At 36.2% G+C, this 18,443-nt stretch overlaps 2 protein-coding genes across 4 annotated transcripts; both read right to left on the reverse strand.

Moving 5' to 3' along the window:
- Positions 1-84: 84 nt before the first annotated feature.
- LOC111454159 (serine hydroxymethyltransferase 2, mitochondrial-like) lies at positions 85-17,775 on the reverse strand. Of its 3 annotated transcripts, none has more exons than XM_023095501.1 (15): positions 17,088-17,775; positions 16,947-16,994; positions 3,947-4,033; positions 3,734-3,855; positions 3,568-3,644; positions 3,067-3,191; positions 2,759-2,851; positions 2,568-2,660; positions 2,269-2,466; positions 1,607-1,711; positions 1,454-1,519; positions 1,286-1,363; positions 737-848; positions 516-629; positions 85-385 (listed from the first exon to the last, which is right to left on the reverse strand). In XM_023095501.1, exons 1-15 carry the CDS (start codon positions 17,268-17,270, stop codon positions 237-239), a joined length of 1,650 nt encoding a protein of 549 aa, XP_022951269.1. In that variant the 5' UTR covers positions 17,271-17,775; the 3' UTR covers positions 85-236. The 3 variants fall into 3 exon arrangements, with proteins under 3 accessions (XP_022951269.1, XP_022951271.1, XP_022951270.1); XM_023095503.1 differs by lacking the exons at positions 16,947-16,994; positions 17,088-17,775 and adding exons at positions 4,570-4,617; positions 4,709-5,067; XM_023095502.1 differs by lacking the exons at positions 85-385; positions 516-629; positions 737-848; ... (8 more) ...; positions 3,734-3,855; positions 3,947-4,033 and adding exons at positions 10,322-10,372; positions 10,526-10,687; positions 10,774-10,887; ... (8 more) ...; positions 15,162-15,283; positions 15,368-15,454 and having other exon boundaries at positions 17,088-17,253.
- LOC111454220 lies at positions 7,014-9,216 on the reverse strand. Its single transcript, XM_023095606.1, has 3 exons — positions 9,076-9,216; positions 8,743-8,782; positions 7,014-7,216 (listed from the first exon to the last, which is right to left on the reverse strand). Exons 1-3 carry the CDS (start codon positions 9,214-9,216, stop codon positions 7,065-7,067), a joined length of 333 nt encoding a protein of 110 aa, XP_022951374.1. The 3' UTR covers positions 7,014-7,064.
- Positions 17,776-18,443: the final 668 nt, after the last annotated feature.

The following is an 18,443-nucleotide window of genomic DNA, read 5'->3' on the forward strand; positions in this document are numbered from 1 at the left end:
AGAAAATAATTCATTACACTCCATGTAATATCGAGATTTTGGTTATGTTAAATTTTTAAGATCAAGAGTGTAAAGTCAAAAAAGACGGTTCACAAAAGACATTTATTTATGCATATAAACGGTTGAGCAACTAACACAAATTTAAAATGACTTTTCAAGTACTGGGTTTTAACGAACCGCTGCCATTTATTAGCAGACTGTCTAACCCGACTCAGGTGCCTATAAAACTCTGTTCTTCAGTCTCTATATTTCATGGTCTCTTTCTCAAAACCTACCGTTGGAAATTGCTTGGAAAACTCCTCAACCTCACGTCGGAGCTTTGAAATTTCAGATTGGAATTCTTTATTTGATTGCACGGTTGCCTCAAAATCCTTTAACTTAGCATCTGCATTCACGATTGAGTATGTCAAAAGATTCTAAAAGATAGCGAGCCAACAAATGGACAATAATGTGAGATGTGAGAGTTCAGTATATTTTAATGCAGATTTGATACTTGTTACGATCGAGAATCTGACCTTTAGGTTCAGCAGCCTTAATCTTCAAGGCTAGTTTCGTAGCTTCATCAAAGAATTCAGCTACTTTCACGAAATCTGCTTCGAGGAAGCCTCGGGAAGTAAGAGCAGGGGTTCCTATTATACACAAAATTTATAGTATTACCATAGTCTATACTCTTATTCAGTATTTGATATGTTATTACATGACATATTATTTTATATCATGAACTCGAAAGTCATACCCATACGAATGCCACTCGGAGAAACGGCAGACACATCCCCTGGAACTGTGTTCTTGTTAGCTGCAATATGCACCCAATCCAAAACCTTTTCCACTCTCGAGCCATCAATACCCTGTATTAGGTTGAAAATAGATTAAATTACAAATTTAGTCCCCAAACTTTTAAATTTGTGTCTCTTTGGTCTTTAAACTTGTATGATAAATCCTTTGAAGTTCCAATTTTGTTTTTCAAAGTCATGAATTTTAAAAAGTATCTAATCCGTCCTTCAACTTTTAGTTTTGTAATCAATAAGTTATTGAATTTTCAGTAATAAATAAGAGATGCTTGACTCATTCGTCAATTTTTTTTAATCTAAAAGCATCGGTTAAATTTTTAAAGTTTTAAATGCTTTATTAGACTGACTTTCTAACGCTTTGAAAAGTTATTCCAAATAGATTTTTACTATTAGTTAAACCGTCAATAAAATTGTAATCTCCATCACTACATAAGGAAAAATACGTGGATGAGAAGTATAATAGTTATAACGAAGAACCAGAAGTCACCCTTTACCTTATTTTTCAAATTCACGAGGAGTAAATGATTATCAGTTCCACCAGATACAAGTTCATAGCCCTTCTCAATCAAACACTGCATAAACAATGAATTTGACACAGTAAACTACACTGATTTAAGCAAAGAATTCAAAGCAGTGAGAAAAACATGCACTAGTCTGTATACCTGAGCAAATCTTGAAGAATTATTGAGAACCTGTTGTTGGTAGGCTTTGTATTCCGGAGTTGTGGCCTATTGTAATATGGTAAAGAACAGAAATAACATGAATGAAAACAATTTAATTCTGTTACCGAGGATGTTTTGAATTAAATAAACAACCTGCTTTAAAGCAATCGCCAGACCAGCAATTTTATGGTTGTGTGGGGAACCTTGAAAACCAGGGAAGACTGCGCCATTGATTTTGTCTTCATAGTCGTAGAGCACCTTGTTGAGAATTATTGGAAGTGAGTCTCACATTGGTTAATTTAGTGAAATGAGTCTCACATTGGTTAATTTAGTGAAAGATCATGGGTTTATAAGTGAGGAATACTATCTCCACTGGTAGGAGGTCTTTTGGGGAAGCCCAAAGCAAAGTCACGAGAGCTTATACTCAAGTGGACAATATCATACAATTGTGGAGAGTCGTGATTTCTAACATGATATCAAAGTCATGTCCTGAACTTAGCTATGTCAATAGAATCCTCGTTAAACAAAGAATTGTAAGCCTTGAAGGTGTAGTAAAAAATGACTAAAGTGTCGAACAAAGGGTGTACTTTGTCTGAGAGCCCTAGAGAAAGGAGTCGAGCCTCGATTAAGGGGAGGCTTATAATGTACTACTTTGTTCGAGGGGAGGATTGTTGAGGATTATTAGGAGTAAATCCCACCTTAATTAATTTAGTAGAAGAACATGGATTTATGTGGGCTTTTGGGAAGCCAAAAGCAAGGCCACGAGAGCTTATGCTCAAATTGTTTTTTTGGCTACATTTTTACGTCTCACTTACTTCCTCTCCTTTTTTGTTGATCTCTTTAACGCCCTTTCGATAGAAAATCAAAGCCCCTCGTGGTCCACCTAAGGACTTATTTGTGGTCGTTGTCACAATATCAGCATATTCAAAAGGAGATGGAATAACGTCTGCTGCAACTAAACCAGCAAGGTGTGCCATATCAGCCATCATGATTGCCTTATATTTGTCACAGATCTGTCACGACGAAATCAAATGTTATGCTACAAATGTAAAAGTAACACCCTCGTGGAGATATTCCAAAATGTAATTTATAGCCAAGCAAATGAAAAAGAAACCTTTCGAATTCGTGCATAATCATAGAGACGAGCGTAGGCAGTTGCACCAGCAACAATGAGTTTTGGTCGAAACAAAGATGCACTTCTCTCCATCTGCATATAAGTTTTGATTATTTGGATTGCAGTTTCAAGAAAAATCAATAGGATATCAGTATACAATTCATTCAAACGGTACAGAAGCATTTGCTAACCCCATCATAGTCAATGTAACCAGTTCTCTCATCCAACCTATATGGCATTGTCTCGAAGAACATTGAAACAAGAGAAACTTTCTTGGTAGCAGTCTGCAAAAGTTCGAAGAAACATATACAAATATGAAATCACTTACAAGCTCATGTTCTCGATGATAGTTCGGTTTCTTACGAAGAAAATCTAAAAGGAAACGTTCATAATTTTTAAGATCATAGTAACTCAGTTTAAACTTTGCCTACTTTTCCCGAACAAATTTGTAACTAAACCAAAAACTAACATGTACTACATTTAAAAATTAAGGACCTACCTGATAACCGTGCGAAAGGTGTCCACCATGTGGTAAATCAAGAGACATTATCCTCTCGTGAGGTTTTAATAATGCACTGTATGTCAGAAAGTTAGCTATAGATCCAGTGAAAGTCTGCACGTTAACTACAAACAAAAGAACATGTTCAGTTAATCAACTTCATATTGAGAAAATTCTGAAACTATTTGCAAATGTGCAGCTGAATCACAAGAAACTCGGGGAAATTCTAGCATAACTTGTTGAGGATTATTGAGAGTGAGTCCCACGTTGGTTAATTTAGTGGAAGATCATGAGTTTATAAGTTGAGGAATACTATCTCCATTGGTATGAGATATTTTGGGGAAGCCCAAAGCAAAGCCACGAGAGCTCATGCTCAAAGTGTTCAATATCATACCATTTGTGGAGATCCGTGTTTCCTAACATAACTTAGGACATAAAGATACCCATTAAGCTCACTACTAAGAAAAGATCATAATAATAAGATATGAACAATTATGATACCTCCCCATTTTGCAGGGTCCAAACGGAAAGCTTCAAACACACGTTTCTTGCACAAGTTCTCGATGATATCAGCGTACCTAAATCCATTTTGGGTTTGTAATTAATTCAAACAGGAATCGAACAAAGGAAATTGTAGTGTACAATTGAAATAGATTGATTGACAGACTCAGTTCCTCCATAGTATCTGGCACCCGGATATCCTTCACTATATGAATTGGTCAATATCGAACCAACTGCTTCCATTACTGCTCTTGGGCAGAAATTCTCGGAAGGTATAAGCTCAAGACCCTTCAAATTAAAAAACGACTTGAAGCTAAACTCAACTCAATTCAACCGACCATTTCGATTAAAAAATAAAACAAAAAAAGAAAAAAAAAACCTGGAATTGACGAGCTTTCTCAAGCTCAATGATGTCTGCCACATCGGGAGCAATGACCTCCATGGGGGAGTTCAGCTGCTTAATCCACTGCAAAAGTGGAAGAAAAAAAAAATTCTAAATCAAACCCACGAGAGCTTATGCCTGACAATATCATACTATTATGGAGAATCGTATTCTTCTAACTTGATTAACTTGATATTGTCCATCCTATTATAGAGAATCGTGTTCCTCTAATTTGATATTAGAGCCATGCCCTAAACTGAGTCATATCAATAGAATTCTCAAATGTGGAACAAAGGACTCCAAAAGAAGAGTCAAAGCCTCAGATAAATAAGAGTCTTACTTTGTTCGAGGGGAGGTGTTGTTGGATGAAAGTCTCCTCAAATGGGAATGTTAAATTATTTATGCATATGAAAAAATATAGACATAATATTTTTTTTCTTTTTAGTTTAATTTTAAATTTTGATTTTTATCAAATAAAAAAGAAAAACACACATTGAAAAATTGAAAATATTTATCTATGATATTTATAATTAATTAAATTAATATCAACAATTTTGACATAAAATAAATATAATTTTCTTTTTTTTAAAAAAAGAAAATCATAGAAATGGAGTGCTCACCGTAGCTCGAGCTTCCCTTTCCTCCGCCGTGGACCTGCAAACAGACGACTGCGGACAAAGAAAACCGACGGAAAATTTGGGCATCAAAACAGAAAAATCATAGATATTATGAATTAGCGGCGAGGAGAGAGAAAACCACCATGTGACGGAGGAGGAACCGCCCATTCACCGGAGAAACGTTGGGTTTCGTAACGCCGACGGCGACTTTTCTTAGAAACATTGCCATTGGTTTCCGCCGGCGATTGCCTCCACCGATATGAAAAATGTTTTAAAAAATATAAACTGTTTTTTTTTTCTTTTACTATAATGTTAACTAATTCATTCCATATATATATAGGGATTATGGGAGATATTAGAAAGCATTTTTAATGGATAGATTTGAGATTTTTTTTTCTAGTCCTCCAATTCCTTTTTTAAATTACCTTTGATTCCCAAAAATTTAGAACATTTCGTTAAATTCAATACTTTTGTCATTAAAAACAATATATAAAAATTAATGGATTTAATATTATTTTAATTAAAAGATAGAAATTTGATTAAAATATATTTTAATATTCGAGAGTCAGTTGCTAATTTTTAATAAAATTCTCTAATAAAGTTTCATAACGGTTTTATATTTTAAATTGGTCAAAATATTGAAAGGTAAATTTGGAATAAATTTGAAAATGATAAATATATAAATAAATAAATTTAAAGTTTTAATGTTTGATTCATGTATTTACATTTAAAGTTCTTTTTAGTTGTTTCGAGGATATGTTGAGGATTGTTGGAAGGGAGTCTCACATTATCTAATTTAGGGAATGATCATGGGTTTATAGGTAAGGAATACATCTTCATAGATCTTTTGGAAAATTCAAAACAAAATCATGAGAACTTATGCTTAAAGTGGATAATATCATACCATTGTGGAGGGTCGTTATTCCTAACAGGGTCCGACTCAAGCTCATGGTCGAGAAGTCTAATGTAAATTTCAACCCAAATTATTGCTTCCTTCTTAGTTTTCTGGCTTACGCGTGTGTACATATATGTATATTATATTATATATATATATATATATATATATGTATGTATGTGTGTTAACAACACTTCATTTGAAGTCAAAGAGGTCAAAAAAAAAAAAAAAAAAAAGAATATTAATAGATAGGTTTGAGAAATTTTATTTGTCCTAAATTTATTTGATTCTGAAGCTTTTAAATATTCTGTTCATGTTCTACGTTTGTCAAATGTTTTTTTCTAGAAAAAGAGTTTTATGATTGTGACATTTTGTTTTAATGGTAGAAGACGATGATAAAGAATATTGGTGGCAAAGGAAAAAATTTAACCTCTTTTTGGCACTATGTTTCCAGAACAAAGCAAAAGTAAATACAAGAAGACTTACTTGGGTTTAGATAGGATTTCTGAAATCTCCAACTCGTCCACGCCATTATCTTGATCACATTATGTCTCGTCTATTAAGAAAGAAAAATAAAAATAATTTGGTAAGTAATTAATTTAATCAGTAGCTAACTTGTTTATAATAATTTCTATTAATTATCTTTCAGGTATATTATAAGTTTTATTTGTAATTGATTATTTATAGGTTTTTGGTTTGGATCGGTCCTCGGTCCAACCATTACGTTGTCTTTTAGGCTCATTTACTAGGGTCTTTTTATCAGTGTTAATGTATCCTAGCTAACCTTAAACTTTATTTGTTGGCTCTGATTATGCTTACTACAAATTTTGGATTCGTATCTAAAACTCATTCTCGATCAAATACGACCTATATACTAAAATCTTTGGCAGCCTAAAATAGCACGAAGATCAAGAATACTCATGGTTCCTAACTTAACACACAAGACGTCTAGAAGTTTTGTAGGGATTAATAGACTAAGAATACTCATACATATCTCATATCATAACAAGCTCAAGCTCAAGTTCCCATGTGCCCCCAACACGCTGATTCATGCGCCCCAACTTTGGGCACTCGCACCTCGTGCGCCTCATGGCTCACGTCTTCTTCTTCCTCGAGAGCTTCTTGCACATTTTTCAGATCTTTTTTATTATTTCCTCTATGTCCTTTTCATGATAACTTGAGTTAGAATTGTTGAGGATCGTTGGGAGTGAATCACACGTTGGCTAATTTAGGAAATGATCATAGGTTTACCCGTAGAGGAATACATCTCAATTAGTACGAGGCATTTTAGAGAACCCAAACCAAAACAAAGTGGACTTGGACAGGGATCCGTATTTCATTTGGGTTTCTTCTGCAACATCTTAGATCACAAATCCATTAAGCCCCAAATTTTCCTTCACCGAACGTGGCCTTGGTTATTCCGTAATCATCAAAGTCCATTATATCAAAGTTCTAGAAGGCATCTCCGAGTAAGTTTTACTTGCCTCATCAATACTTCCACATTTGCTATACATACTAACCAATGCAGTTCCCACAAGAACATCTCCCGAAACACCACTCTTAATGATCAGAGCATGAATTTGTACCCCTTGTTCTAAGGTTACTAGTCTACAATAAACACTTCAAACACTGGAGAAAGTGAAGAGAGAGGTTTCATACCCGAGCGATATAATTTCTGGAGCATATTAAGTGCTATGGATCCACTCTTATGAGCTGCAAGATCATCTGCAGCAACATCCATCAGTTTTGCATGCCCTGCAATCATCGCATTCCATGTAATCAAAATGAGGGTTTCCATACCTTCGAACAGTTTCTGAGCTTCAATATGCGATCCACATTTCAGATATAAATGCATAGAATTTTTTTATAGGTATGCTCGAACCATAATCAAACTCAATGCTTAGTAAGTGATGTTGGATGAAAGTCCCACGTCGGCTAATTTATAATCAAGGAATACTCTCTCCATTGGGATGAGGCCTTTTGAGGAAGTCAAAGCAAAGCCACGAGAACTTATGCTCAAAGTGGGAAATATTATACCATTGCAGAGAGACGTGTTCATCTAACTAATCAAATGTTAGCTTCAGGCAACAAGTGCTATGAGCACTTGTGAGAGTATATTCATTCGGTTCTACACCTTCTGAGAGCATCTCGACAAAAAAAACTTGGACTCCAAACTGCTTGACCTGAAGTCCATGAAATGACGTTCTTTTCCTTAATTTTCTGGAAGGCCCTTACAGCAAATTCCAAGCACCCGAATTTAGAATAGAAGCTAGAAAGAGAGTTGCCAATACTAGTACCAAATCTATGTGATATTTGATGATGTATGCATGGACTTGTTTAGAATTGTTCGGAAGGAAGTCCCACCTCGACTAATTAAGGGGATGAACATGGGTTTATGAGTAAGGAATACATCTCCATTGGTATGAGACCATTTTAAGAGTTTATGCTCAGAGAGGACAATATCATATCACTGTGGAGAGTCATGGTTCCTAACATGATATCAAAGTCATGTCCTTAACTTAGTCATGCCAATAACATCCTCAAATATCCAACAAAGAAGTTGTGAGCCTTGAAGGTGTAGTAAAAAAGTAACTAAAGTGTCGAATAAAGGGAGTACTTTGTCCAAGAACTCCAGAGAAAGGAGTCGAGCCTCAATTAAGAGGCTATTTGAGGGCTTCATAGGCCTCAAGGAGGCTCTATGGTATATTTTGTCCGAGGGGAGGATTGTTGAGGATTGTGGGTGGGAAGTCTCACATCGACTAATATGGATTTATAAGTAAGAAATACATCTCCACTAGTATGAGACTTCTTGGGGAAATCAAAAGTAAAACCACGAGAATTTATGTCCAAAGTGGACAATATCCCTAACAGAACTTACTTCCTCAATTCGATAGATTCGATAGATTGCAAGGAAGAACAAGAATTCAACACTATTCGGAGTGTAAAATTTGTAGGATAAGCCCCAGTCTGCAACATTTCGATGAATACTTTAAGGGCAGGCAGAGGCTGCGAATTCTGAACATAACCAGTCACTAGAGTAGTCCATGCAACCGCATTTCTTCTAGGAAAATTATCAAACACCTAGCGAGCATGTTCCATGACTCCACATTTCACATTTCACATTTCACATTAACAAAAACACGTCATTACAAATAGGTCTTCATATGTCCCAGTTTTAACGATATGTCCATGGATAATTTCCTTTTCTGCAACTAAATAGCTGTCTATGGCTATGCATCATTGCAACAAAGGAATATAGTAAGAAGTTTTGGCCGTCGTACCTTCTTTCAACAGAGACAGAGCTTCACGCAAGTTTACAATCTTCGGCTCCGCATCAACATTCAGTTGGATTAGCGACTAATACGACACGCTAGCATCTATACTATATCATAGAATCAACAAATCGACAGATCAAGAAAACGAAGCAGGCTAAATTCACATTCCATACGCTTAGTTACGAACAAATTAAGTATCCAACACTCAGAATCCACAGTTTCACACTCCAACTCAACTGATCGATCTCGCAAACCAAGAACAGAAGTCCGTAAAATCAATTCGAGGATTTTCAAAAAAGAAAAAATCATGACTCCCCCGAAAGCAAGCAAAAAGAGTACCTTATCGTTGAGGAAAAGCTGGTAGAATGTCGCTTTCTTAAGCCGGAATCGAGGTTGAGAGCAGCAGTGAGGGTAACAGAAGGCAAGGAAGCCATGGAAGGAAGAAGGAGAAGGAATTACATAATAATGGCGGGAACCCATGAATTGTGGAGGGAAAAACGTCTTTGTTTCTTCGCTTTACCGTCACCGTACTTTCACTCCCAACTTTCCATTCTTTTCTTTTCTTTTTATCTTTTTCAAATAAATTTGAAGTTTAAGAAATTATTAAATATTTCTTATAAAACTTAAAAGTTTAGAGAAATTAATTTTGTAATTTAACCCATGAATTATATATATATATATATATATATATATATATATTTTTTTTTTTTTTTTTTTTTTTTTTGTTAAATTACAGGGGACTAACTTTAATTAAGTTTCAATTATTTCTTTAAATTTTGAAAAGTTTTTACTTAAAAAAATATCCTTCTAATTTTAATTTTTTTCACAAATATATTTTCTAATTAATTAAATAATGAAATTAGTTTAGGGGTAAAAATAGTTATTTATAATTAGGGTGTACATGGTCCATGTCTGTGGTTGAGGGATTTTTTTTTCAACCAACTCTCAAGATGGTTGGATTGGTAACCAACCCAACCCAACCCAACCTTCTATTTTTTGGGTTGAGTTTGGATTACAAGAAGCGGAGAAAAAACTACAGCCAACCGAAAAAGTTCGACGAGAAACACAGAGCATAGAAGTTCGATGGAAATAGAACATAAAGCTGAGTGGAGAGACAATCCGCACGATGTCGACAAAGTCGAGTGGAGAAATGGGAGCAGAGAAGAGAGTCTGACAGAGAAATAAAGAGGTGACCAACGAGCTAGATCGACGTCCGAGATGAGGACATCAACGGAGAAGATGAACACCGTGAGATAAGAATGATGAAGATGAGCACAATGAGATAGATGAAGAGAGAGAGAAAGTCTGCACCTTTAAGAATAGAGAGAAAATTACAATAATTAATCCCGTCTGCACGTTGAATATTGCATGTGTGCCACGTGATAGGGTCAACAGGATCGGTGGGCTGGTATCAGAATCTACTTCCATTTTCTTTATTAATATATAATCATAGAAAATAATTCTATCTCAAATATTATTTTGGTTATACAATGTTTTTAAGATCAACAGCGTAAAAAGACGGCTCGTAATGAACATTTATTCAGTGGAAACGTACAGATCTATGGGGCCGGTGGGCATCATTTTGAAAGGATATTTGCTCGAGGGTCGGAGCCAGCCACCTTAACAATGAAGATATCTGCAAACACATGCCCAAAACTAAAAATCAGATGGTCATCAAATGGAATACTTTGAGTATCTAATGGTGTTGTGAAGCAATTTAAAAATGACTTTTCAAGTACTTATAAAATGGGTTTGTAACGTTCAACGAGTTAGGGAGAGATGTTCTAACCCGACTCCGTTATTCCGTCTCAATATTTCATTGTCTCTTTATCACAACCTATAGTTGGAAACTGCATGGCAAACTCCTCAACCTCGTGTCGGAGCTTTGAGATTTCAAATTGGAATTCTTTATTTAATTTCATGGTTGTCTCGAAATCCTTAAACTTAGCGCCTGTGTTCATAATATTTGAAAACCGAGATTGAGTATATCAAAGGATTCTAAAAGATAGTTGTTCGATATTATGTTAGAGAACCAACCTTTAGGTTCAGCGGCCTTAATTTTCAAGGCCAACTTCACACCTTCATCAAAAAATTCAGCTACTTGAGCAAAATCCGCTTCGAGTAAGCCTCTTGAAGTCAAAGCAGGAGTTCCTATATACACAAATTTAGATATTAGACTTGTTAGGAATCACGGATCTCCACAATGGTATGATATTGTCCACTTTAAGTATAAGTTCTCATGGTTTTGTTTTGGGCTTTCCCAAAAAGCCTCGTACCAACAGGGATACTATTCCTTGCTTATAAACCCATGATCATTCCCTATATTAGCCAACGTGGGAGTCCATCCCAACAATCCTCAACGATCCTTCCCTCGAACAAAGTACACTATAGAGCCTCTCTTAAGGCCGTTAGAGCCCTCGAATAAGACCAACAATCAGAAAATTTCAAAAAAATTTCAAAAACAAGGCCATACCCAAACGGATGCCACCCGGAATCACGGCAGATACGTCCCCTGGAACTGTGTTCTTGTTAGCTGCAATACGAACCCATTCCAAAACCTTCTCGACTCTTGACCCATCAATACCCTGCCAAATCAAGTCAATGACAACATTTATTGAAAATACGTCAAATTACAAGTTTAGTTCCTAAACTTTAAATTGTGTTTATTTGGTTATTGAACTTTAAAAAACGTTCGATAAATCCTCAAGCAAGACCTTGAAAATAACTCGGGATGATTGTTAGCTTCAGAATGATTTTTGATCACTTGAAAAATCATTTCAAATGGATCTTTAATTTGTCATCACTACATAAACAAAAATATCTAGACGAGAATTAACAGGAAGTCACCCTTTACCTTATTTTTCAAATCTATAAGGACTAAATGATTATCAGTTCCACCAGATACAAGCTCATACCCCTTCTCAATCAAACACTGAGCAAGTTTTGAAGAATTCCTGAGAACCTGCTGTTGGTAGGCTTTGTATTCCGGAGTCATTGCCTATTGCAACATGATAAAGAAGAGAAATAAAGCGAATGAAAACGATAGCTAAATCTAGCAAAGATAACCGTTAAGAATGAGAAACAGAAATAGAATTGGGATCGAAAGTATGTTGTCATTGATATTCATAAGCTTTAAATAGGATACAAACTAGCCACTAAAATATTAGACAACTAAGAAAGTGTTGACCTGTTTTAGTGAAATCGCCAGGCCAGCTAGTTTTTGGTTGTGTGAGGCACCTTGAACACCAGGAAAGACAGCGTTATTGATTTTGTCTTCATAGTCATAGAGCACCTGTCGTAGATTGTAATGAAAATATTAGACAACAAAGAACTTTCCCTTGGAACTTATATTTACATCCTAAGAATCACGAAAGACGCAGTAGTTGTTGAGGATTATTGGGAGTGAGTCCCACGTTGGTTAATTTAATGGAAGATCATGGGTTTATAAGTGAGGAATACTATCTCCATTGGTATGGGGCCTTTTGGAGAAGCCCGAAGCAAAGCCATGAGAGCTTATGCTCAAAGTGGACAATATCATACCACTGTGGAGACTCGTGATTCTTAACAGTAGTAACATTCTCTTTTAAGATCTCACTTACTTCCTCTCCTTTTTTGTTGATCTCTTTAACGCCCTTTCGGTAGAAAATCAGAGCTCCTCGTGGTCCACGTAAGGATTTATTTGTGGTTGTTGTCACAATATCAGCATACTCAAAAGGAGATGGAATAACGTCTGCTGCAACTAAACCAGCAAGATGTGCCATGTCTGCCATCATGATTGCCTTATGTTCGTCACAGATCTATCACAACATTCAACCAAATGTTCTGTTACAAGTTTAAAAGTAAAACCCAGATGGAGATATTGTTGAGGATTATTAGGAGTGAGTCCCACATTGGTTAATTTCGTGGAAGATCATGGGTATATAAGTGAGGATACTATCTCCATTGGTATGAGGCCTTTTGGGGAAGTCCGAAGCAAAGCCATGAGAGCTTATACTCAAAGTGGACAATATCATACCATTGTGAAGAGTCGTGATTTCTAATCGATATTCTAAATTGTAATCTATAGGCATGTAAAGGAAGAAGAAACCTTTCGAATTCGTGCATAATCAAACAGACGAGCATAGGCACTTGCACCAGCAACAATGAGTTTTGGTCGGAACAAAGATGCACTTCTCTCCATCTGCGTATGAGTTTTGATTATTTGGATTGCAGTTTCAAGAAAAACAACGGAATATCAATATACAATTCGTTCAAATAGTACAGAAGCATTTACTGACCCCATCATAGTCAATGTAACCAGTTTTCTCATCCAACCTATAATGCATTGTCTCGAAGAATAATGAAACAGCAGAAACTTTCTTGGTAGCCGTCTGCAAAAGTTCAAAGAAACATATATAAATACACACGTTTTAAAAGATCCACCTCTAGTAGATATTGTCCTCTTTGGGCTTGTCCTTTCGGGCTTCCTCTCAAGGCTTTAAAACGCGTTTCCTAGGGAAAGGTTTCCACACCGGAAACCCTTATAAATGGTGGTTTGTTCTCCTCCCCAACCAATGTGGGACATCACAATCCACCCCCCTTCGGGGCCCAGCGTCCTCGCTGGCACTCTTTCCTTCCTCCAATCGATGTGGGATCGCCCCCAAATCCACCCCCTTTGGGGCCCAACGTCCTTACTGGCACACCGCCTCGTGTCTACCCCCTTCGAGGAACAGCGAGAAGGCTGGCATATCGTCCGGTGTCTGACTCTGATACCATTTGTAACGGCCCAGATCCACCGCTAGCAGATATTGTCCTCTTTGGGTTTTCCCTTTCGGGCTTCCCCTCAAGGCTTTAAAACGCGTCTACTAGGGGAAGGTTTCCACACCCTTATAAATGGTGGTTTGTTCTCCTCTCCGATCAATGAGGGACACCACATGAAATCACCCAAAGCAACTAGTGATTAAATTATAATGTTAACCCTTTCGGTTTGGAGAGAGAGCTAGAAATATAGAATTTCATCCATATGGTTTGATACAACTTCATAAATAGTCTCCACTGTTAGCAGTCGCTAACAAATTCATGTTCTGAAAGAAGAAATGTAACAACCCAGTCCACCACTAGTAGATATCGTCCTCTTTCGGGCTTCCCCTCAAGATTTTTAAAACACGTTTTTTAGAGTTACACAACGAAACTCGTGCTCATCCAAATACTGTCCTCTTTGGGCTTTCCCTTCCAGGCTTCCCCTCAAGGTTTTTGAGTTTCCCTTACAGGCTTCCCCATTACGCGTCTGCTAGGGAGAGGTTTCCACACCCTTATAAAGATATTTCGTTCTCCTCCTCGAACGATGTGGGACATCACAAGAACTATACGGTCAAAATCATTGGGATAAAATCAAATTTGTGCTTTAACCAAAAACTAATACCTATTAGATTTGAAAATTAAGCACCTGATAACCATGAGAAAGGTGTCCACCATGTGGTAAATCAAGAGACATTATCCTCTCATGAGGTTTCAATAATCCAGTATATGTCTGAAAGTTAGCTATGGATCCAGTGAGAGTCTGCACATTAACTAAAAACAATAGAGCATGCTCAGTTAGTCAACTTCATACTAGTTCTGAAAATGTTCGCAAATATACCAGCTGAATCACAAGAAACTCGAGAAAAGAAATATACGTCAATAGACAGAATTTGAAACAAAATTTGATCATAACCATTCGACAACATGTAACGACCCAGATCCACCGCTAGCAGATATTGCCCTCTTTGGGCTTCCCCTCAAGGCTTTAAAACACGTCTACTAGGGGAAGGTTTCCACACCCTTATAAAGGGTGGTTTGTTCTCCTCCCCAACCGATGTGGGACATCACAATCCATCCCCTTCGGGGCCCAGCATCCTCGCTGGCACTCTTTCCTTCCTCCAATCGATGTGGGACCGCCCCCAAATCCACCCTCCTTTGGGGCCCAGCGTCCTTACTGGCACACCGCCTCGTGTCTACCCCCATTCGGGAAACAGCGAGAAGGTTGACACATCGTCCGATGTCTGGCTCTGATACCATTTGTAACAACCCAGATCTACCGCTAGCAGATATTGTCCTCTTTGGACTTCCCCTCAAGGCTTTAAAACACGTCTGCTAGGAGAAGGTTTCCACACCCTTATAAATGGTGGTTTGTTCTCCTCCCCAACCAATGTGGGACATCACACAACAATACTTGTTAAGCTTGCTCCCGATTGTAGTACTAAAACGAAGAAGAAGATAATGATGATGATGATAACGATACCTCCCCATTTTGCAGGGTCCAAACGAAAAACTTGTAGAGCACGTTCCATGCACCAGTTTTCAATGATGTCCAAGTACCTAAATCCATTTGGGGTTTATCATTAATTAAAACAGGAATAGAATGAAGGAAATTGTAGCGTGGAATTGAGATAGAATGATTGACAGACTCAGTTCCTCCACTGTATCTGGCACCGGGATATCCATCACTAGATGAATTGGTCATAATCGAACCAATTGCTTCCATCACTGCTCTTGAGCAGAAATTCTCTGACGCTATAACTTCAAGACCCTTCACATTTATAAATGAATTGCACAAGAATTAACCACGAAACTAAGCTCAAATCAATTCAATCAAGCATTTCAAATAAAAAACCTTGAATTGACGAGCTTTCTCGCGCTCAATGATATCTACCACTTCCGGAGCAACGACCTCCATGGGGTCGTTCAGCTGCTTAACCCACTGAAACCAAAATTAATTGATCAATCATGTATTTACTACGAATCACGAGTCTCTACAATGGTATGATATTGTCCACTTTGAGCCTAAGCTCTCATGGATTTTCTTTGGGCTTCCCCGAAAGGCCTCGTAACAATGGAAAGAGTATTCTTTGTTTATAAACCCATGATCATTCCTTAAATTAGCCGAGGTGGGACTTTCATCATCCAACACCTCCCCTCGAACAAAGCACGTCTCCCCTCAATCGAGGCTCGACTTCTTTGGAGTCCTAGTCATTTTTTACTGTCTTCGAGGAGGCTTGACTCCTTCTTCTTTTGGAGTCATTTGTTCGACATTTGAGAATTTACCAATCTATTGACACGACTAAATTTAGAGCTACTCTGATACCATGTTAGACGAACGAACACGACTCTCCACAATGGTATGAGGCCTTTTGGGGAAGCCCAAAGAAAAGCCATAAGAGCTTACGCTCAAAGTGGACAATATCATACCATTGTGGAGACTCGTGTTCGTCTAACAACTTAATTCTTTTATGGTTAAAAATATATTTTGACGGGCATTCATTTATTTCGCGCTTAATATCTTTATTTATTCTAAATTAACATATGATAACGCTATTTTATGCGTTAATTTTAACATGTAACTTATTGTATCTGTATAATCTTTAGCTAACATGAAACTATGAAAAAAAAATGTTTTCTTAATATAAAAGAAATATAACATATATAATTAATTTTTGTTATACTAATTATTTACCATTAAAAGTGTATAATAATTTATTATATTCATTTATTTGAAGATAGTTGTTAAGATAGATCGCTAAATAAATTAAAAATACGCTAAAATTATGACATATGATTCATAATATATTTATTAAGGAAGAAAATTAAATCCGAGTGGATAAAATTGTTTTAATAATTTGACTTAATAAAAATAAATAAACTAATCCTAATTAATTATCTATAAATAATTAATACGTAATTATAAAAATTAAAATCGAAATATTATTTGTTTATATAAAATTTTGATACGCTAAACATATCTAAATAAATGTCTTTTTAAAAATAAAAATATAATTATTTCTAATAATTAATACATCAAATAAAGAATTGATTTAAACATCTAATAGTTACATTCTATTTTCAAAAAATAAAAAATCAATAATTTCTGTTTTTTAAAAAATAGAAAACATAAAAATAAAAATAAAATAAAATAACTTTTAAATAACTTGATAGTGACATCAAAGAGTGCTGCATGTCCCCCATCATGGGTTCGTTTTCACAATTTTCCGCTTAAATAATATACTTTTTTCAAGAAATAAATGAAATTATATTACAAACAAAATATAAACAAAATTTCAAAATATTTTTAACTAAAAAAATATAAATATTTTTACGAGTCATAATTGAATAAATTAATATTAATAATTTTGGGATTAAATAAATGTATTTAATAATAATAATAATAATAATAATAATAGAAATGGAATGCTCACAGTTGCTCGAGCCTCCCTTTCCTCCGCCGTGGACCCGTACCGAGAAGACTGCGACCATAGAAAACCGATGGAAAATTTAGACATCAAGAAAGAAAAATCATAGAAATTACGAACTGGCGGCGAGGAGAGAGAAAAAACAACCATGTGACGGAGGAGGAACCGCCCATTCGCCGGAGCAACATTGAGTTTCGTAGCACCGACGGCGACTCTTCTTAGAAACATTGCCTTTGGTTTCCGCCGGTGATTGTCTTCTCCGATACGGAAATTTCTTCTTCTTTTTTTTTCTTTTACTACAATATTAACTAATTTGTACCATACATACATATATATAGGGATTATGAAGAGGATAAACACGTATTATTATTATTATTATTATTATTATTATTATTATTATTTTGTTTAAGATAATAATTAAAAAAAGAATTTTAATGGATAGATTTGAGCAATTTTATTCTAGCCCTCCTATTACTTTTAAATTACAATTGATTCCCAAAAGTTTTAAAAGGTTAAAGTTCTGTCTTTGTATGTGATTAAGTTCTATATTTTTGTGATTTAAAAGAGTAGACTTTAACTTCATGGTAAAGTAATTTGATTTAAAAAGTATTATTTTGACCTATTTTAGAAAGCATCTCAAAACTTTTGGGGAAATATATTAAATAATCAAAAGTGGTTTTAAAAATTCCCCACATCTATTCCTTTCTTCCAAAAGTAGTACTTACTTTTGTTTCGTTCGAGAGGTTTCTGTCAAAGTTTTAAAAACTGTATACTAGAGAGAAATTTTCATACTTTATAAAGAATGTTTTTGTCACGACTCGACTTTCGAGACTTTCCCTATTTGTAACGGCCCAGATCCACCGCTAGCAGATATTTTCCTCTTTGGGTTTCCTCTCAAGTCTTTAAAACGCTAGGGGAAGGTTTTCCACACCCTTATAAATGGTGGTTTGTTCTCCTCTCCAACCAATGTGAGACATCACAATCCACCCCCCTTCGGGGCCAGCGTCCTCGCTGGCACTCTTTCCTTCCTCCAATCAATGTGGGACCGCCTCCAAATCCACCCCCCTTTGGGGCCCAACGTCCTTACTGGCACACCGCCTCGTGTCTACCCCCATTCGGAGAACAACGAGAAGGCTGGCACATCGTTCGATGTCTGGCTCTGATACAATTTGTAACGGCCCAGATCCACCGCTAGCAAATATTGTCCTCTTAGGGCTTTACCTTTCGGGCTTCCCCTCAAGACTTTAAAACGCGTCTGCTAGCGAAAGGTTTCTACACCCTTATAAATAGTGGTTTGTTCTCCTCTCCAACCAATGTGAGACATCATAGTTTTATCGCTCTCCCAACTAATGTAGGATTTCATAATAAGAAAACTCCCGTTAAATTTTTTTCGAAGGATAGTAAACTAAGCAAAAGTATGGTGAGTAAGTAGGGAACACACCTATAGAAAGGAAAATAAAGTGTTTTTCGAGACATATTTTCGTTCTTGCTCGTCAACTTTTC

The sequence above is a fragment of the Cucurbita moschata genome, unplaced genomic scaffold, assembly GCF_002738365.1.
Source record: "Cucurbita moschata cultivar Rifu unplaced genomic scaffold, Cmos_1.0 Cmo_Scf00016, whole genome shotgun sequence".
Classification (NCBI taxonomy): Eukaryota; Viridiplantae; Streptophyta; class Magnoliopsida; order Cucurbitales; family Cucurbitaceae; genus Cucurbita; species Cucurbita moschata.